The sequence below is a fragment of the Solanum verrucosum genome, unplaced genomic scaffold (assembly GCF_900185275.1).
Source record: "Solanum verrucosum unplaced genomic scaffold, falcon-dt-bn FXZP01000007.1, whole genome shotgun sequence".
Taxonomy (NCBI): Eukaryota; Viridiplantae; Streptophyta; class Magnoliopsida; order Solanales; family Solanaceae; genus Solanum; species Solanum verrucosum.
In genome coordinates this window covers 1,287,328-1,309,564 of record NW_026020177.1, presented here as the reverse complement: position 1 = coordinate 1,309,564, position 22,237 = coordinate 1,287,328, and the positions used below count along the sequence as shown (strand labels likewise).

Sequence of the window (22,237 nt, the reverse complement as noted above, 5' to 3'; positions counted from 1 at the left end):
CCTAAGTAATTTTTATTTTGCTAAAATCTCCCCCCCCCCTCCAAACCCCCACTTCTAATTTTTTTTAAATATTTGTTAGTTAAAACATTTCGCTTTTAAATATGTGACACCACACATTTTATCAGACTCAGCAAAATAAAATGTCACATAAGCATAGTCAAATCAAGATAAGTAGAAGGATCTCCTCGACTATTCCACCTTCAACAAACAATAAATAATTATTGACCAAATGTCCAAAATTCGTGAATTTTTTCCTAAAAGAGTCACCTTCTACAAATAATATATAAGTGCTGACCAAATATCCAAATATCGTAATTTTTTTCCCCAAAAGAGTCACCTTCTACAAATAATAAATAATTATTGACCAAATATGCAAATATCGTAATCTTTTTTCTAAAGGTAATCATATCTTATTAATTTCATCCTTATCTATTTTCAAAATTACTTTCCATCTTCTCAATTTAATTATCTATATATAGTCCTTGATATTTCAAGCCTCAAAGCACATTACTTCTCAACTATTATTCTTGAGTTTTCTTTACTTTTTTGTTTCTTATAATTCCTTTGAGAGTATCCGAAAACATGATTGATCATGAGAAGAAAGATCAGTCTTTCGTAACGTTATCTTCCAAATTGAACCTTTTAAAGGTGAAGCTAACTGTTACACCATTTATAATCCACAAGTGGTTAGTACAAATCCTAGAAGAACCAATTTGTGATCGTCTTAATTGTAAATACAATGAGATGCTACATGGATGGGTAATTGAAAAGAGACAACATGAAAATGGATCCGGAGTATTTGACATGGTAAATACAATTTTTTTGATTTATTTATCACTACCAATATCGTGAATCGTCCACTTAATTATATTATTGCTTGTTTTATCTTTTCTTTTTCCTGAAAAAAAAAAAGAAAGAAGAATCAGAACATTTGTTTTGTGCATGTTAGGCGATAATTAAACTTTATTTTCTTATTTCAAACAGGACTAGTAAAATACCACTATATTATCACATTTAAACTTAGTGGATTTATATTGTATATTTTTCTTTAGTTGTTTAAAATTTTGTGTATAACTAGTTTTTATCCTTATTAAGGACCAATGAATCTCTAACCAATGATATATCAAGAAAATGAGAGCTAGTAATATTATTACATTGTAATGTGTGTAGTTTGTACTTTGTAAAATCATATATATAGTTAGTTCTTAACATTCTTTGTTGGATAGCAGTATTACTATCATAAGAGCAAACAATATCGTTCTATTGTGGAGGTAAGAAAATATGTGTTCATGGGTTTATCAAAGCTTGAAGTTGATCCAGAAGCCACTGAAGTAAAAGAGGTAAGCTCTTACATTGCATTTCTGCAAGAAGTGATTTCGATGACAACCTCCTAACTATATGACACTAACTTTTATTGTCATGTTAAGACGCAAAGACATTTACATCATTCTTATTTAAAAAAATTATTCAACCAAAGGTTGGGGCTATTAAAAAGCACTCCATGAAAAGAAAAGCTGAAGATTTTATCTTGAAAAGGAAGTCTGAAACAAAGAAACAGAAAAGCAACAACCATGGCAAGAGGGAGGTTAAAAAGTTTCTTGGTGAAGCAATGAATAACCTTATGAATAGGTATGTGAAACACAAAAACAAGGTAAGTTAATATTACGGTAGCTATTAGACAATGGTTTTTTATACAAAAAAACAACTATAGAAAATATAAAAATTATAAATTGATAAATCTCATCATAGAAAAAGTTATCATTATAATCTTATTTAATAACGGATTAACAATAAATTATCAAAATATAGTTGTTAGCTATATGCTATTTGGCGACTAATTTTATAGTTGCACTATATTTTTTTGGTCTTAAATTTTTAATACATATTTTATGTATTCTTATAACGTTAAGAATGCTAAAATGAAAGTTGGAATGTCAGAAGAAGACTCCTCCCCAAAAAGAAAATAAAATCGTTAATCTTGGAGGGAGAGCTTGGAACAAAGGAGCAAGTAAGAATATTATTCACACCAAAGGAAAAATATAGCGAGAATATTTTCTGAACAACCTAAATTGGTGTTGGCATCAGAAGGTTCAACTAATTGTGGGAGGTCTAGGTGGTGACGACAACAAAGCTAGTAATGGTGCAAATGGTGGTAGCAACGAAGGAGGGAGATGCCACAGAGATGATAGTGGTAGAATTTGAATATCCCAAACATTGGTTTTCCATGTTGGTGGTCGAGCTAGTAATGGTGAATTTGGTGATGTCATGGGATATGACGAGGGTCATGGATCTGGTGCAAACAGTGGTGGCAACGAAAGGAGGGAGAGGACTTGGTAGAATTTGAATATCCCAACATTTGTTTTTCATATTTTATTAGATTTTTAAGTAGAATTATTTGTGCCCCAAGTAGTTGATGAATTTCTTGAAAGAATTTACTTTGTATTTTTTTTTCTATCAATAAGATTGGATTTTTTTAATATAGGGGGTATCAAAGCTATGGATGATATGAAATATAAGAAAAAACGTACTAGTAGAAAGTTAAGAAAAATAAGAAGAAAATTAAACAAATTGTATCCGCAATATAAACAACTCAATATCACAAAAACTGATAACGAAAAATTAGATCAATTAATAGATAATATATCTAAAATAGAATATAAATATATTCAATATTTAAAAATACAATGAACAACAAGAATAACGAATATAGACAAAAACTTACTGAAATAATTATATCAAAAAGACAAGAATTAGCAAATAGGCAAAGTACACTTAACAATAATATATTCGCAGGAACTTGTAAAAAATCTATAGTAGCACAAAGGAAAACTATTTTATATCTACAAATACAGATAGAAAGTTTAGAATAAAAATATCAACACAATCTATAAATGAATAAGGAAGAATATGCCATAGACGAAAAAATATATGAAAACTATGACGGATTAAAAATAAAGATAATATTTTCTAATCTAGGAAGAAGATACAAAAAAATAGGTGACAATATAAGTTTAATGTTGGAAAAAGAAACAGTAAAACTAGAAGATAGTTTAACTGCTATGATAAGAATAACAAAAGAAAATGAAGAAATAGATAGAAAAACAAAAATTGAAAAAATAAAACAAGCAAAAAAGGAAGTACAACAATTAGAAGAAGTAAAAAAATACTAAAATAATAGAACTAGAAAAAGAGCTGGCAATGTTAAAAGAAATGTATGAAATGAAACAAAAAGAAAAGGAACAAAAAATAAAATTAGCAAATGAGATAATTAAATTTAAAGAAAAATTGAAATTAGAAGATGAATTAGAAGGAAAAGAAGAAAATAACCAAGAGAATCTACCTGAAATAAGAATTGATGAAATAAACGACGATGATCTAGATGAACAACATTTGAAAACAAGCGAAACATATACGGAACTTTTAACAAACATAGATAATACAAATAATTTAGAAGTAAGTACAGGAGACATAGACATGGATGAAAAACCTAGTACATCAGGAATAAAAAACCCAAAAAATTTTAAAATATTATAATACAAACTATGAACAATATGATAAAGAAAAAACTATATGGGATAAAAGATTGAATAAAAAATAGACTCCTAAACCAATAACTGAACAACATAATTTTTTAGATTTAGACTGTGTAGCAAATATAAATAAAATAATTGAATTATGGATGGGATATATATCAAAACAATTAATAGATAACAAAATAGTAATGACAGAAACACCAGGATATATAGAGAGAACACTTATAGGAACAGTAAAATTATGGCTACAAATTTTATCAGATGAAAGTTTACAAACTCTAAGAAGTAATAAAAAATTTGATGGTGAAATAGTTACTACAACTGTGGAAATATTATATAAATATGAAATAGCTATAAGGAACGAATTTAGTAGTATGACAACAGAAGTAGAAGAACAAAATAAAGAAAAAATCATAAACCGGAATTTAATGAAAAAATTAGCAATATGTAACATGTGTTATATAGATGAATATTCATGTGCATTTAGAGAATACTATTATAAAGGAACATGTAGCATAGACGAAAGTAAAGAAATAAGAAAATTATATTTTACAAAATTACCGGAACCTTTTAATTCAAAAGTAATAAAAAGTTGGAATGAAGCAGGATTAATAGATACCTGAGGAGCTAGAATAAAATTCTTACAACGATGGTTTATAGAACTATGTGAAAAACATAAAGAAGAAATAAAAATGAAAAAAATACTAATAAAAAACTTAGCATGTTGCAAAAATAAAATGGCACCCCAATTTCGTTGTACGGACAAATACTATAAAAAGAGATATAACAAAAAATATAGATCGAAATATAAATATAAATAACCAAGAAGAAGATACTATGTAAAAAACTACAAAACCAAAAGACCATATAGACCAAAAAAAAAACTAACGGAATGCACTTGTTATAATTGTGGAAAATTAGGACATATAGCTAGAGATTGTAAATTACATAAAAATCCAAAGAAAAAACAAATATCAGAAATAATAATAGACGATGAAAAATATACGCAGATAGAATACATAGATTATGAATTAGAAAGCAATGATAGTATATATGACTTGTCGGAAAATGAAATAGAAAATAATTCAGTAACAGAATTAGATAATGAATACTATATAAATGACTGAAACAGACATACAAATAATAACTAAAGAAAATCATCAAGATGAAGAATCTTTAGAACAAAAAATAATATTTGATAATAGCATATTTGAACAAATAAAAGGAAAAGAATTAGACCTAAGCGTAGAAAAAATATTTGAAATACCAACAATAAGAAATTGGTTTAAACGACAAAAAGAAAAGTATTATGTAGTAAGTCAAAGAGAACATATTATAGATTGCAAATATACCAAAGGAAAGGCTAAAATACCAATAATAAATAAACGAATAATAAATAAAGAAATACAAGATATTAAGGCTAAAAATCCAATTAAATATGTACATTCAGGAGGAACAGAAATACTAATAAAAGCATGTTTTAGAGAAGGGATAGATACACCCATAGAAATATACTTAGTAGATGATAGGATCATACAACCTATAGAAAAAAGTATAATAACTGCAGTAAAAGGCAACCTCATATACCAAAAATTTAAATTTATAATAAGTGATAATTACTCAGTAGCAATAAATGACAGGAACATAGATAAATCACTAGTATTATATTGGAAAATGTCAAGAATAGAACTAGCCCCGGGAAGTAAAATATTTACAGCTAAATGTAAAAACTTATATGTTTTAACAACAAAACATAAAATAACAGCAAAAAATAAAATAAATAAAATAAAAATAGAAAATCCTTTTGAAAGGATAGTTACAGTCATAGATAATAATGATTATAGTTATAATGAGATTGAAATAGAAGAAGACTTAGAAATAGTAAAAGAAAGATTAAGCACATCAAAAAGAATAAACTGTGAAATACCACAAATTTCATCAAAAATGAGTACCTCAAGAAGAATAGATAAAACCCCACAAAAATCAATGGAAGAAGAAATAAAACCACATCATTCCTACATAACGGGAGTAATGGAACAACGAAAATAATTAATATTAATAAATACAGGACAAGAAGAAAACTATATTACAAGAGAATTAGTCACGGAAGATGAAATAATAACTACTGAACAATTATGTCCCGAACTACCAAAAGCATTAATGTATACCGAAGAAACTACTGAAAAGGAAATAATCATTGGAGGAGTACCAATAGTAATAAAATTTAAAATATATCAAGGAGATGAAAATATCACTTTAGGAATAAAATGGCTTGAACAAGTAAAACCATATAATCTAGAAGACAAACAGTTAATAATAAATTATGAAAATAAAAGAGTAAAAATAAAAATGACTTTAGTATGATAAAAATATGAAAATATATATACTTGCAAAGATAATAATAGAGGGATATTACAACATATATTATACACCAATGATAGATACGAGAGCAGAAGCTAATATATGTAAATACAATTGTTACCAGAAGATAAATGGGAAAAATTAAAAACACCGATAGTAGTAACATGATTTAATAATGAAGGAAGCATGATTACATATAAGACAAAAAATATAAAAATACAACTATGGGATAAGATATTAACTATAGAAGAAATATATAACTTTGAATTGACCACAAAAGATATGCTATTAGGAATGCCATTTTTAGAAAAATTATACCCATATATAATAACAAAAACACACTAGTGGTTCACAACACCATGTAAACAAAAATAGGAGTAAAAAGAGTAAATAACAAAAAACGAAAAACAACATAATGGATAAAAGGAAGTGAAAAAATTACACAAAAATTAGTAAATATAAAAGAAGAAGACCCTAAGATAGAATTAATTATATTCTCTATAGATAAAGTAAAAATAATCCAAGATAAGTTAGAATTATTATATAGTGAAGATCCTTTACAAGGATGGGAAAAACATAAAACAAAAATAAAAATTGAGCTAATTGATAATAATAGTATAATAACCCAAAAACCATTAAAATATAATTTTAATGATTTAACAGAATTTAAGATACATATAAGTGAATTACTAGAAAAAGGGTATATATAAGAAAACAATAGCAAGCATACAAGCCCGGCATTCATAGTAAATAAACATAGTGAACATAAAAGTGGAAAAAGTAGAATGGTTATTGATTATAGAAACTTAAATGCAAAAACTAAAATATATATCTACCCAATACCTAATAAAATATTAAAGATAAGATGAATACAAAGATATAATTACTTTAGTAAATTTGACTGCAAATCAGGATTTTACCACTTAAAGTTAGAAGAGGAATCTAAAAAACATACAACATTTACAGTAATACAAGGATTTTATGAATGGAATGTATTACCATTTGGATATAAAAATGCACCAGGTAGATATCAACACTTTATGGATAACTATTTCAAAACAACTAGAAGATTGTGTAGTATATATTGATGATATATTACTATATTCCAAAACACAAGATGAACATATAAGATTATTAGAAAAAATTATACATATCATAGAATATTCAGGCATAAGTTTAAGTAAAAAAACAGCAGACATAATGAAAAAGCAAATAGAATTTTTAGGAATACAAACAGATAAAAATGGAGTAAAAATGCAAACACACATAGTACAAAAAATAATTAACTCAGATGAACAACTAGATACAAAAAAGAAATTACAATCATTTCTAGGACTAGTAAATCAAGTAAGAGAATACATACAAAAATTAGCAGAGAACTTAAAACTATTACAACAAAAATTAAAGAAAGATGTAGAATACCAGTTTGATAAAAAAGACCAAACACAAATACAAAAAATAAAACTATTATGTAAGAACCTACCTAACCTATATTTTCCGGATGAAAACAAAAAATTTACTTATATAGTAGAATCAGACACCAGTGAAAAAAGTTATGGAAGAGTCTTAAAATAAAGGTACGATAAAGAAAAAATAGAACATCATTGTAGATATTATTCAGGAACATTTACTAATACAGAAATAAGATGGGAAATAAATAGGAAAGAACTATATTCAGTATATAAATGTTTACTATCATTTGAATCATATATTGTATATAACAAATTTATTATAAGGACCGATAATACACAAGTAAAATGGTGGCTAACAAGAAAAATACAAGATTCGGTAACTACGAAAGCAATGAGAAGATTGGTATTATATATATTAAACTTTACATTTACTATTGAAGTGATAAAAACTGACAAGAATGTTATTGCAGATTACTTATCAAGACAAAGCTACACAGACTGAAAAGAAAATACTATAGAAGAAATACTCAAAGCTATGAACCTACTTTGCACAAAAGTAGAAAATATTGACAAAGAGCTACAACAAATACGAAGTCAGCAGCATGACTATAAAAATGCGGAGCTAAGTCGATCGGAAGACTTTAAAAATCCAGACCTAGAAGGTGACGTTGGAAAACACCTTAAAACCCATAATGTTTTTTTAAATACAGCTCCAGGTACGAGCAAACAAGTTAGTGAAAAACAACATAAGAATACAAACTTGAACTAGCTATTTGAAAGACTATTTCCACCGAGAACACCAAAAAACACATTGGCTATGGAACCCCAAACCTCAACCTATGCAGATAGCTTACAAAATGAGAAAAAATTATATAACCATGTTACGAGAACTTATATTGAAAATATATACAAAATTCAAACTTATTTAAACTGTAATCCTAGATCCCCTACAACCAAAGAACCAAATCAAGACTACCTAACCCAAAAATTACAAGGTTATAACAAGTTAATTGTACAACCAAAAACTAACGCCAATTTAGTAAGAACATGTTACAATTATGGACTATTAAATACCGTATATACATACGATGGAGAAGAGATAAGTGGAATACCAGAATTGCACAAAGCACTAGTCACATATAAAAGAGTTACCAAAGGAAATTTATTTTATATAAAGTTTTATACAGCACCAACGGAGATATTATACGAGGAGATAAAACCTCCAATTCAAGTTATTAAGATAGGATTAACCAAAGATATGATTATACCTGATGATATAGGACAACAAGAAGAAATACAAAAAATAGAGATACCAAGTTTTTATGCCAATAAAAGAATAATTGGTATATCAACTATTATACAAGAGTTAGCAAACAATTATTTAAACGGAAATGCTATATGGAGTTACTACTCTAGAGACCAGTTAATGATATATTCTAATTCAAGAGAACTAAGAAAAGCAGATATGGATGAAGTCCAGCGATGGATTTTATCATTATTAAAACCAGAAGAAAGACCTACGACAAGAGCACTCAAGATAGGATTATTAACCAGATATTGTAAGCTAATTGGACATAAATATCCTAACCATATATGTACAAAATGTAATGGAGAAGATAATGTGATTCCCGATGTCCAGCTGGAATGATCAAATAAGATAGAGACGAAAGAAGATAAGAAGAAGAAGACAAAAATAAAAAGATAAGGCAAAGAATAGATATCACCAAAAGAAAATAATATAAAAAAGTACCATGTAAATATTATTAGTCTTATTATGTTTTATTGTAATAAGACAAGTGTAAAGTGGAGTGTGCATTATTGTAGTGTAAATTATGGTACTGTTAAAAAGTCATATAGTATGGACAAATTAAAAGAGTATGGGCACGTGTAAGTAGTAGGTATGGTAGTTGTAAGTAGCACATTATTGTGCATTATTGTAAAGTAATGCATTATTATGCATTACTCTAGAGATAAAATTTGAAAGTACAGTAGATAGGATTTTCTTTCTATATAAAAGAATGTCCATATAACATAAAAGGTAGACTTTGAATAAACGAAGCACTTTCATAAACACTCTCTCAAATATTTAATACTTAAGCTATTCATATTTAATAGATAATGGAACAAACTTTAGATATCATGGATAAACAATAGACAAAGGTATATTGTTCAAAAAATATGCAGAACTAATTTCATATATTCCTGATTATCATATATATGATTGAATAAATTTATGTTAGTTATTATGTATTAGAATTATTTGAATCATGATTTCTAGTTTATTAGCACACTGAAAACAGGGAGAAAACTTCTATACTATGCCATCCTAATGTTGAAATAGGGAGGCAAGGAAAGTCGTTTAGGGGAGTAAACAAAATTGAGGAGCTGATAAGAAGGAAATATCCGCTAAAGTACGATGGTAGTAGTGACAGGAGAACATGATAAACAGATAATCTAGTTCATAATAATCTAGTATGAATTTAATCAATTATGAATATGATAGGAAGGAATAATTGAAAATAAAAACCTGCATGATAAAGAACACGACTACATACATGTATGATGAAATGATAAAGAACTATGAAACTTTAATCTTATATATACTTAAAGATATAGAAATAATTGAATTAAAAAGAATAATATGGGAAAAATATTTAATGATAACGAATCAGAGGATATATTAAACCAACAATGGTATAAAATAGATCTACATGATTTAGACATCGAAAGAATAGAATGGTATGATTTAAAAATAAATTCAGATTAAAATGAACTACGGATATTTACAATATTGGACAGAATCTATGGAAGTTATAAAACTATTAGAAGAACTAATGGAGGAAAATTTATATACATATCTAAGAACCCAAGATATATTATATCTAGAATATATCATAAATAATATTAAAGAGATATCAAGATTAAGATACTTAGCAAAAGAATATTATAATAAAATATTTAGCCAAACATAAAATAAATTCCTCACCTACCAAAACTGGTACAATTACCACACTACCTACCACACTACCAAAAATATGAATTCCTCAACTACCAATTTCGCACCTCCAAAAAATGGTATTAGAGCTAAGAACTCAAGATCTGTTATATCTAGAATATATCATAAATAATATTAAAGAGATACTGTCTTGAGTGCTCTTGTCGTAGGTCTTTCTTCTGGTTCTAATAATGATAAAATCCATCGCTGGACTTCATCCATATCTGCTTTCCTTAGTTTCTCGAATTAGAATATATCCTTAACTGGTCTCTAGAGTAGTAACTCCATATAACATTTCCGTTTAAATAATTGTTTGCTAACTCTTATTTTTATCAGGAAAATATTTTTCAATGAGTTTTTTTCTACAGAAATTAATTTTAAAAATATTTGACCAACCAAATATGGAAAATATTTCCCTCCATACCAAACACACTTACTTGTTTAAAAAATCTTAATTTTGTTTCATGAAATTTCCTTTTATATATATATATATATATATATATATATGTATTACCTTAAAAGCAAGAACTCCTAACTTGAATGTTAAATTACTATAAAATCTCTAATTTAGGTTGTGACTTTTTCGATGAGTTGTGACTTTACCATTAAGTTATGACTTTTTTTAAAGGGTTGTGAATTTTCGATGAGTTGTGACATTTCCAAAGAGTTGTGACTTTTTCAAAAAGTTGTCACTTTTCTAAATAGTTGTGACTTTTCCAAAGAGTTGTGACTTTTTCGAAGAGTTGTGACTTTTCAATAAGTTGTGACTTTTCCAAAGTGTTGTGACTTCTCGAGAACATCATGATCATTCCGTTAAGACACAAAAAACATTTGTTCATACTATCCTTTGTTGAATATAAATAGAGGGACTTCCTCTCATTTTCCAACCACAATATTTTCTAATCTTCTACTCTTCTTCTTCTTGCATTTTGAAATTCCTTGTGTAATTTATTGTCGTTTGAGTGAGTTCGAAGTTAAGGGGAATATGTGGTACCACTATTCTGATGAAGTAAGTCGTTCTATCCTAAGAGGGTATATTCCATAACCTCAAGTAATTGAGGAAAATAATATAACTTTGATGATATAATAATTATTTTTTTCTTAATATCCAAATTAGTATGTAATGTTCCAGTATATGAAGTTAACATGATCTAATCAAAAGTCATTTGTTTTTGTTAACAATTTCTCTTGTGATGTAGATATATGCTTCTGAATATCTTTTTCCAAAATTTAGAGAATTGTCACGATTTATTTTTGATGCTCAAGACAAAAGAATGACTTTATTTATCAATGTTACTTATGTGATTTAGACTCCCATGAAGTTTGCTTCAAAATAGTTATTACTATATAAACATTGCCCTTTTGTTTTACTTATTTACTATTTCTTAAAATTTCAGTATTTTAGATGAAGAAAAGTTCATATGACTTGTAGTAACGCCAATTGAAGTTCGTATTGGTCTAATTTTTATTATTTATTTAATAGCTAATTTTATGAGACAAAATATTTTCATTAATGCAAATATATATTTATATTTGGGTAGGTATTTGTATTTAAATTAAAGTATTATATATGTCACAAATTAAAGTATTATATATGTCACAAATGAGTAGTTATTTGTATTTAAATAAAACTTTTAAGTAAACGAGATCTTCTAACTTGAAAATATATTATTTGAATATGTTCCGAGTTCTTTTTGTAAAAAAAAGTCACACAACAAATGTGAAAATATTTGAATATATAAAATATAGTTGTTCTCTTCACATGTTCATATGACATATAAACAATTTAACGTACATTACACATGCAAAGCACATTTGGTTAGATGACAAGAAAAATACAAAACAAATATTGTCTATAAGGTAATATTAGTAAAATAAGACTAATTACATGATTAAACCTAATAAAATTGAAATAAATGTATACATAATTGCCTGTAACTAACAAAATTTTTCGTTGACCATCTTCATAGGTTTGCGTAAATAAGAGATATATATGACGATCCACATTATATATTACTTTAAAAGCATGAACTCCTAACTTAAATGTTAAATTACTATAATATCTCTAACTAAGGCTGTGACATTTTTGATGAGTTCTGACTTTTCCGATATGTTGTGACTTTTCCAAAGGGTTGTGATTTTTTAATGAGTTGTGACATTTCTAAAGAGTTGTCACTTTTTCAATAAGTTGTGACTTTTCCAGAGGGTTGTGACTTCCCAGAAAGGTCATGACTTTTCAGATAAGACACAAAAAACACTTCTTCATACTACCCTTTGTTGACTATAAATAGAGGGATTTCCTCTCATTTTTCAACCACACTTTTTTAAAATCTTCTACTCTTATTGTTCTTGCATTTTAATTTTTTGTGTGATTTATTGTCGTTAGAGTGAGTTCAAAGTTTAACAGAATATGGGACACTATTCTGATGAAGTATATATCATTCTATCCTAAGAGAGTATAATTCATAACTTCGAGTAGTTGAGGAAAATAATTATTTTTTTCTTAATATATGCAATAGTATGTAATGTTCCAATATAGGAAGTTAACATGATGTAGTCTATTTTCATTTGTTTTGTTAACAATTCTTTTGTGATGTAGATATATGCTTCTGAATATTTTTTTCTAAAATTTAGAGAACTGTCATGATTTTGTTTTTTTAATGGTCAAGACAAAAGAATGACTTTATTTATCAATACTGTGATTTAGATTGTCAGGAAGTTTGCTTCAAAATAGTTATTAGTATATCAACATTGCCCTTTTGTTTTACTTAATTACTATTTCTTGATATATAAGTATTTTAGACGAAGAGAAATTCATATGACTTGTAATAACACAAGTAGAAATTTGTATTAGTTTATTTTTATTATTTATTTAATATTTACTTTTTATGAGATAAATATTTTCATTAATGAAAATATATATTTACATTTTGGTAGGTATTTGTACTTAAATTAAAGTATTATATATGTCACAAATGTACTATTAAGTTAACAAGATCTTCTATGTTCAAAATATATTATTTTAAAATGTTCCAAGTTATTTATTTATTTTTAAAAACACTCAAAACAATAATTTCTATCATTTAAAAAATAAATTTTATATTCAGTAATATGGAATAAATATTTACATTTTTTCCTAAACTAAATTAAAATCTAATAACAAAAAAAAATAGTAACATTAATTAAAGTCCTATTTATTATGTCCGTATAAAATTTAATAGAAATTCAGCTATTGCACATTAACTCTTTTACATTCTTAGGTATAATATTATGAATTCCATAGTTATTACATAATTTCTATCTTTCATCTTTCGTTATATTATCTTTTGACCAACCAATTTTTCATATTATTACACCGCTCATATATATGTGATAACATGGTATTCTAATTTTTCCTTTGATGAATCATACTTGGTTGAACAAATTGAAATAATTTACGAGTATATGAATTATATCTTTTTTGGATGTAAGATGAACATGCAATTATATATATGAATTCACACATAAAATATATTCATTAATTTTAATTTTAGTTTTTCTGGTAAAAAAAAAAAAAACCTTTCTTGTTAACTATGGACATTAAGATAACTTTCTTTGATTATGTCACAGTCAATCGAGAAGTCAAGTATGAGAACCAACCACAATACATCATCTATTATGTGATAACTTATAAAATGTAGTTTTTCTCTTCACATGTTCATATGACATCTAAACAGTTTAACGTGGAATACACTTGCAAACCATCTGGTTAGATGACAAGAAAAATAAACAACAAATATCGTGTATAAGGTAGTATTAGTGAGATATGACTAATTACACAATTGAACTTCATCAAATTGAAATAAAATATATAAATTATTGCATTTAACTAATAAAATTTCTCATTGACGATCTTCATAGGTTGCATGAATCAGAGATATATATATGACGATCCACATTGAACATTCACAAAATAATCTGCAATATTATTTTGTTCTAAGTTTAGTATTAAAATCTTCGCCTAAATAAGCTAGTCCTACCTTAAAAGCATGAGCTCCCTAACTTAAATCTTAAATTACTATAAAAACCCCAACATAAAACACCCAATTTAATAGATATTCAATATTTTATATTTATTTACTCTATATTTATATTAAAAGGTTACACCTTTTCAAATGGATGGGTAGTGACTTTTCCAAAGGGGTTGTGACTTTTCTATAGAGTTGCTTTTTGATGAGTTATGACATTTCTGAAAAGTTGTGATTTGTCTGAAGTGTTGTGACTTATCTGAGCATGATACACCACCTTTATATCATGTCCTTTGTTGTCTATAAATAGAGGGTTTTCTCACACTTCTATACTATGAATTTTGTATGTTTTCTATTCTTCTTCTTCAAACAAGGAATATTGTGAGAGTTGTTCAATTATGCAATTAGAATATATTTTTTGGGTAAATTAAATAGATTAACAAAATATGGGTCAACAAGGAGAGTGAAATAAATTAACTTCAAATGAGAAGACTATCTTGATGATTAATTGTCACTCCCCAAGCCCCACACCCTGGGCAGGACTGGCACTCGAGAACCATTGCTGGTCCCAAGCGAACCCTTTGCCTGACTTAACTTATAGCGAAAGATGTAAATAACAAGAAAACAGTCTCAAAGGACAACTCATGCAATAACTTAAATAAATATTAGACTAGCCGAAATGGCAAATGAAGTCTTAACATCAACAATTGAAAATGGAAAGACTAAAGAACTATAACTATCCATCTATGAAGCCTCTTAAACAAAGAGGGATATCGGGACAAGACCCCTGGACATCCTATCAACTGAAGTACTAAAACAATTTAAAAGGGGTCCTCCGGAAAGTAAGGAGGCTCATCAACTGACTGTGAGTGCTCAACTGGATCAATGAGGCACTGGATGCTGATCCTGATAACTTTATCTACATAATAAAATGATGCAGGCAAAATGGCATTAGTACATTGAATGTACGAGCAAGTGATGCTTATCTTGGACCAACGACATTAACCTATGATACGAGTGTCTACGATTGTCGATAATATAGTAATCCAACCGAGGGTTGGGGTCGTGTCCCAAGGGAGTGGTTTTGAGAATTAATAAAAAAATAAAATTTAGTTCAAATTAGTCGTAGCTAAAGAGATTTACGAACAAAAAACATAGTAAATTAAAGGGGTGACACAAAAGTGTCAAATATCAAATGGGGGTTTTGTCACAAGTAGTAAAAAACAACCAAAAATAACATGAAAATCAAGTATGGGGAAAGGTTCTTGGGTGTGACCGCAATACAAGTTGAGATAAATTGTTAGGTACATGCTTTCGAAAGGAATTTTTCAAGATAATAGTGACTAGGCTAAGCTTTAGATGGAAATAAGTTCCCTCTCGGGTAAACTTACCCCGTTTTCAAATTTGTTCCTCTCGGACACCCATTTGCCGCATGAAGGCCAACCTACGCCTTACCCCACTCAGTCTCTCGAGCTGAGTGTTAGGATATGGGACTACGGCTCACCCTCTCGGGCTGAACCTCATATCGACCCATTCCTTAGGCCATAAGTCTAGTAGTCTTGGTTTCTTGACCTCCCTCTCGGGCAAGCCGAAAACACATGGTGGTTTTGTATTTGCAACTACAAACCACAACCACTAGGTGAAATCACCATCAAAACACATCTAATCTATTAGCAAGCAAGACCCAACAACAATATCAACACATATTTGCTAAATCACACCCCAAGAATGGGGGTTTTTAGCTACACATCAAAAATAAAAAAAATACACCTAAAATGATACTAAAATTATTTGAAAATATCCCAAAAAGTACTATTTTATTCTGGAAATTATAATAATAAATCTTCTCTCAAAAAATTAATAAACAGATTAGTATTTATAGACAACAGAAATTAGTGCTGGCGGATTGCTCGGCGAGGTTAGTCCGGTGTCACTGAATGACTCGGCGATTCGCCTTTCTTCTGTTTCATCGCCGTTTCGTGCTTGCCTTCAACATCTTCACATTCTAGACCATTGGGCAGTATAGTACTGCTTCGCAGAAACTATTCGGTGAAGCGTTGACTGCTCCTTTCATCACCTTTTTTATCCTTCTCCTTCAAGGCTTTGCGTACTGAACAATGGGCAGAGTGCATCCCTTTGGCGAATCGCCAAGTGTGCTTGGCGATGCTCAGGCTTCAGCTTCTTCGTTCTTTTCAGCCTCTTTGTTCCTTTTTGCGGCCTAAGTGTCCATGCTTACACTAAAAAATCAAATACCTGAAACTTAAGAGTTTTCATCTGATATTGAACAAAGTAAGCATTTGAGGGCACTATTTCTATCAAAATAAAGTCCTAAATGAGTCCAATTTGTGGACTCATCAACACCCCAACTTAAACTTTTGCTTGTTCTCAAGCAAACTTAACTTCAGCCGTTCAAAAATGGTGTCTCAAACTGTGCTACACAAGACTCAATTTACTTATGCAATGATCAATTTGTACTCAAAAATTCAAGTTGTGACACACCATTACCAAAGATTCTCATGCCCGCAATACTGCTACTTGTGCAAGTTCAAGCTCAACAAAAGTATCTCAATGCTCGCACATAAAAAAATGATTCCATATTTACACAGAGGTTAATCAATTCAAGATCAGGGAATCAGATAGAACGCTCACACTCAAAAACGAGGAACACAATGCATGTTTTCACCCATAGCTTTACCCTTATTTTTCAATCGAATTTCGATTCGGCTTACTCAAGATCAAAAAGGTCTCTCTAAGGCTTGTCATAGGGATGAGTGCAAAGGTATGGTCATTTAGGCTCAGAGACTTATTCATCGTGAGATGTGGTACTCTCAAAGAAAGGTAAGGCTCAAAGGGTGTCAAAAGAGTTTCCACACCCTCATGGGTAGGCCACAAAAAGAGTATTATCAATTTTGGCTCATACTCCTTAAAAGTTGCCTAAGATCATTTCAAGAGGACACCTTTCTAAATCATTAAGATTAACAGGGGAAATTCTAGGTTTATTCATGCATGGTTCAAAGCAAGCTAATCACACAAGGCATCGACATTTAAGTCAAACAAGACCACACACTTTCGCTAGTGTGCAATGGTTATACAAGAGAATCAATTCGATAAATGGCTAATCACAACGAGATGCAAAGAGTTCACATATTTTTTATGCAACTTCATTTGGCCTCATCGTAATCGTACACTCATGTTCGTTCAATTGAGAGCACTATTCAAGTCATCGGTATTGATCAAAATCGAGACTCAATTTTTTTGCAAAAGAACAACCACATCAACTCGCAAAGGGTGGCAAAAATGTGCGAAAAATTCAAAAAATTTCAGAACGATCAAAATCACTTGGCAATTAAAAATAAGCGAGCCACAAGCTCAAACAATCGCAAAGCAGTTTTAAAAACACAATTAAAAACAGATAACCCAAATGTACACCAAAACACAAGTATTTGAAATAAGCAAAACAAATTGGGCCTTACCCCACCACAAATAAGAGAGTTTGTCCTCAAATGCAAATAATAATATCAAAAGTAAAAATATAATAAGACGGAGAGGGGTGAAGAAGGGTCCTGTCTATGCAGTCTCTCTCTTTGTCGTGTCTCAGTGGCCGGAGTAGTCTCACAAGGAAAAATAGTGCCAGATCCACTAGGAGCTGCTGTGGAGTTCTCGGTCGGCTATGTCTGGATCACTGGTTGCATAACCGTCTCTACTAGATCTAGCAGATCTCTGAATATGCTCACATGTTGGCTCTCTCTCATCTCCTCCTCATCTGTTATCAGCTCCTCGTCGGTCTCTGCATATGACTCTGCATGTGTTGTGTTATCCCTATGCATCTCTCTGGTGATCTTAGGATAATCTTCATCATCTGCTCTCTCTATTAGTAAAGTGAAGTTAGTAGACTTAAGGTAGTCTACGTCCTTCCTCAAACTTGCAATCTTGGCTTTTAAAGCCGCCACCTCAGAGGTCTAGCATATTTTTTCACAGCTGTCTGCTCTTGCAAGCAATGACTCTTACTATCAAGGCATCAACAACTCTCTGAAGTGGGGTGAGTGCTGCTATTATGTCTTTGTCGATGATCCCTGGAACAGACCTCTCCAGTCGGGTAGCTCTCACATCAGCTGAATAGGACAACTGCCCCATCTTCAGTATCATGGCTTGAGTGATCCTGGCAAGCTGGGAGGATGAGGAAGCACCTGGATCCTGTGATGAAAAAGAAGAGAGAGTTGGTATACCTGAGGGCTAAGAGGCAGGGGTGGAGGAGGGTGTCTCTGCTGATAATGAGTCAACATTGACCTCTGGAGAAGTATTTGTTGGGGCTGCTCTTCTTCTGTCATCCTCCTCTCGTGTAAATTCTGCCTCTATACGCTAGATATTAGTGGAGGAAGATGGAGTGACCTCTATATAGCTAACAGGCTCTCGGGGACTCCATAATACCAGCATAACTCAGTAATCAGAACAGGAAATGACAGGGATGTCACTGTCTGTTAAGCTCTCACAACCATCTCCTGTGAAACTAGCAGTCCCAGGTCGATCCGCCTCCTAGCCATGATAGAACCAAGGAAAGCCGCCTTAGGATCACACAAAATGGACTCGTTCTGGTATGGCAGGATAGTGCTGCTGATGAAGCCAAACCAGTATCAGGAGGCGATGTGCATATCCCTCTTCTAAATAGGAGCCCCTGCATCCAACCACCTAGGGGTGATGTCAGAAATCATCGGAGCTAACAAACCCTTCAAATCATCTAGGGACGGAACGATGTGCAAACCTTGGTAGGGCAGTACCGAGTGCACGGTCAACCTAGTACGGTATTAATATGCTCGCTATGACGCTCTTCCTTCTTGTCTCTAACCATAACTGACTTCACCGGTCGGAACTCACTAGCCTTCTTCTTATTTTTTAGGACCAACTCCCTATAGTCTAGGTAGAATTCACGGACCTAGGAAGAAATGTAAGGGCCTCGTGGCCTAGTGAACTGCTCGAACTCATGATACTTGAGAGTGTCAAGCACCTCAGCATGCATACCTTCCAAACCTTCCACAGATAGTAACTTTTCTTCTAGAATGGTTCGTAAACTATCACCTTTCAATTTGTTTAGCAATCTGCGTGGAGGTGGAGCTACGGGGAGTGCAGGGGCCAATGAGGGTGGTGCCGGGGGTGGCACTGCTTCTGTGGTCGGAGGAGTTACAGCTGATGTAACTTTGATAGGTGTTGATTGAGGTCTATCTCTGAGCCTATTCTATCGGAGGATCAAGGGTTGTTCATCTTCTGGCTCAAAAAATATGGCTCAATAGCTGACCTTTTTCTAGCGATATGCTTCTTTGGTTTGCCTTTATTTCCTGATGGGAGATCTTAATTTCTTTTCTGTGAAGGACGTGATCCTCCTTCATTGATCGTAATGCCCTTTGCCCTTTTCTGAGATGGTGCGTTTAAGTTCGTACGTACCATATCTGCAAAATTTGTGATTAGTCAGTAGAACAATCACACTAAGACACAGAAAATTTGAGGTAGAAAAGTCCGCTGATCAGTCGGCGAATCGCCAAATCTCTTTGGCGAGCTAGGTCGAACTCGTCGAAGGGATTAGCTTCAAATCTAGGAAAATTAGCGATCAAAAAGTCTATTTCGTGAGACACCGACTACTTTTGACGATGAAGAAGTTGTCGCTAACAGATATAGTGAAAGAGGGTAAAATGGGCATGCGAAGGGTGGTCTAAACTCCTCTTGGCGAGTCGCCTACTACCTTTGGCGACAACAGATGTATCCGCCGAAAGTTATAGAGATATCAGCACTGTAGACATGAGTGAAGGGCGATCTAAGACCAGTAGGCAAACTGCCAAATCGTTTGGTGAGCACGACACATCTCGTCGAGTGATTCACCGTGCCTATTTTTCAACCCACTTCTTAGAATCGACCTTACAAGCACTGAAAACAAAATCAAAGCATGCAGACACGAAATTCACACAAGACCTATATTTCCCATCATCCCAGAATACTCAGGCTTTTTTCGATCCTGCCAAACTTTTGCCATATAACTACGATCACCCTTAAGAATGTCGTCACCCACTCCTTCATTGAGAAATTTTTTTTATTTAGCACAAATGTGGGCTCTTTAGGTGTTACCCAACCAATACAATGACAATCAAGCGGCACCCATTGCAATCTCAATCAAATTAAAGCACAAACAACAAGGCATTCGACTATTAAAATATTTCAAGCAACTAAGTTTGGATCACACATAGCATATCAACTTATTTCTATCAGCGAGGCGTTGGATGCGGATCCTAGTTACCTGTATATGCATCATAAAATGATGCAGGCCAAATGGCATCAATACATTGAATGTACAAGCATGCAAGGGGAAAAGTAAACACGACATAAGCTTGAAATTAATACTGAAAGAAACACTTACCTCAGCTTTATTCAACTCATGAATACTCAACTCAATGCGAAAATAAACAACAGTAATGATGAAGTTTATATAAGGCATTTAAAACAATAGGTAGCAAATCAAGGTGTTAAATAAATACAATAACAACTCAATTTATATATAAAGTAATATACTTGTGTGGGAGTTTCTCTAATCGACAACTATCACTATGAGCTAATGTGAAGATACAGCCTCTCGCCCACACTCCCAGAACTGCCCTATAACTTTTCGGGATATAAAACGGCACAACTAACTGGATCCACTGGTCTATGCTAAAAAGCAATAAGGAATCATCTAAAAAGTATGCCCCTTTTTACCCACGCTGGCTACATGGTTTATGGAGACTTAAGTTATTGTGAACTCGTCCCCATATCGGTGCTCAATACTACTCCCAAAATACTCAGCTCATATGTTTAAAAACAAAACTCATTTTGTGGTTTGAGATAATTACTCAAAACTAGCTCAAAGGCTCTTTTGGAAATTGGTGTTTCCTCTCTTGTTTAAATGTGAAAAGATTTACTCTTTAGGGAATACATAGTCCCCATATACTCTTTTGAAGAAAACAACTTTGATCTTTATTTTTATTTAACTCAAAACTCAAGTATTAAAACAAAGTTAAAACATTTTGATCTTTACTTTTGAAATGATTGTAAGAACTCTCTAGACTTGGCCCTTAACTTTGAATTTGAATTTATGGATTCAAGGATTAGTTATCTGTGATAGGAAGGATCTCATGATGTTTAGGAGTATTTTTAGATAGTTAAACATTAGAAACGATCGAGAAATCACTGTCTGGAAGTAATTTCGCGATGCAAAGATGCATTTAAATATTTGGTTGCGAAACAAATTTTGAGGTAGAAGGGTCTGTGACCACTCTGTGAAGCGGAGAAAAATCTGAGAAATGGGGAGGGGTCTCCAGATTCGCCCGACTTTTTCCTTCTTCGTTTTCTAACCCCAAGTCGCCAGAATTCAATTCTTTTTTCTCAAATTCTCTATAGATGCAAATACCCAATATATGTACACAAGAACCTAACTCAAAACAACTCTATACATCCACGCAATAATCTCTAGAAACTCCTTAATCTCAGCCAAATTCAAGAACGAAAGCAAATTAAAGAACACATATCAATAACATCAAACATTAAACATTTTTAGAATGAATTTCGCTGAGCTAAACATGATTGGTGTGTTGGTGAATGAACCCAACGCTATGAAAGTCTCACATACCTTGTATGATTGAATCCTTGGCGAAATCCCCACCCAAAATTGCAAGAACCTGACGAATCTTGAACTTTTCTTCTCCTTTCTCCTCTTGAGTTCTTTCTCCAAAAACCCTAGCTTGTTTTGGTAAATGCGTAAACTAAACTAACTCAGTTTAGACCCCAAATAATTTACTAAAAATGGATTTAATTCATTGGGTAATGAAAAGAACAAAATACCCTCGAATATCCGATTTTGACTTTCTTCCCGACTTCCAATGGGCATAATCTCCTTCATACGAACTCGAAATT

At 31.2% G+C, this 22,237-nt stretch overlaps 2 protein-coding genes across 2 annotated transcripts in view; one reads left to right on the top strand and one right to left on the bottom strand.

Moving 5' to 3' along the window:
* LOC125829084 (uncharacterized) overlaps positions 1 to 22,237 on the bottom strand; it is a 1,125,066-nt gene that overhangs the window by 781,138 nt on the left and 321,691 nt on the right. The gene's annotated exons all lie outside the window — the stretch shown is intronic.
* On the top strand, positions 745 to 2,202 carry LOC125829031 (uncharacterized). The gene is made up of 4 exons (XM_049508310.1): positions 745 to 807; positions 1,230 to 1,340; positions 1,478 to 1,651; positions 2,086 to 2,202. The coding sequence occupies exons 1-4, from the start codon at positions 745 to 747 to the stop codon at positions 2,200 to 2,202; spliced, it is 465 nt and encodes a 154-aa protein (XP_049364267.1).

Excerpts from the sequence above, each read along its gene's own strand:
- LOC125829031 (XM_049508310.1), top strand. The coding sequence starts at position 745 with ATGCTACATGGATGGGTAATTGAAAAGAGACAACATGAAAATGGATCC. Across the intron at positions 808-1,229 it reads GATCCGGAGTATTTGACATG|TATTACTATCATAAGAGCAA; the intron begins GTAAATACAATT and ends GTTGGATAGCAG. Across the intron at positions 1,341-1,477 it reads AAGCCACTGAAGTAAAAGAG|GTTGGGGCTATTAAAAAGCA; the intron begins GTAAGCTCTTAC and ends ATTCAACCAAAG.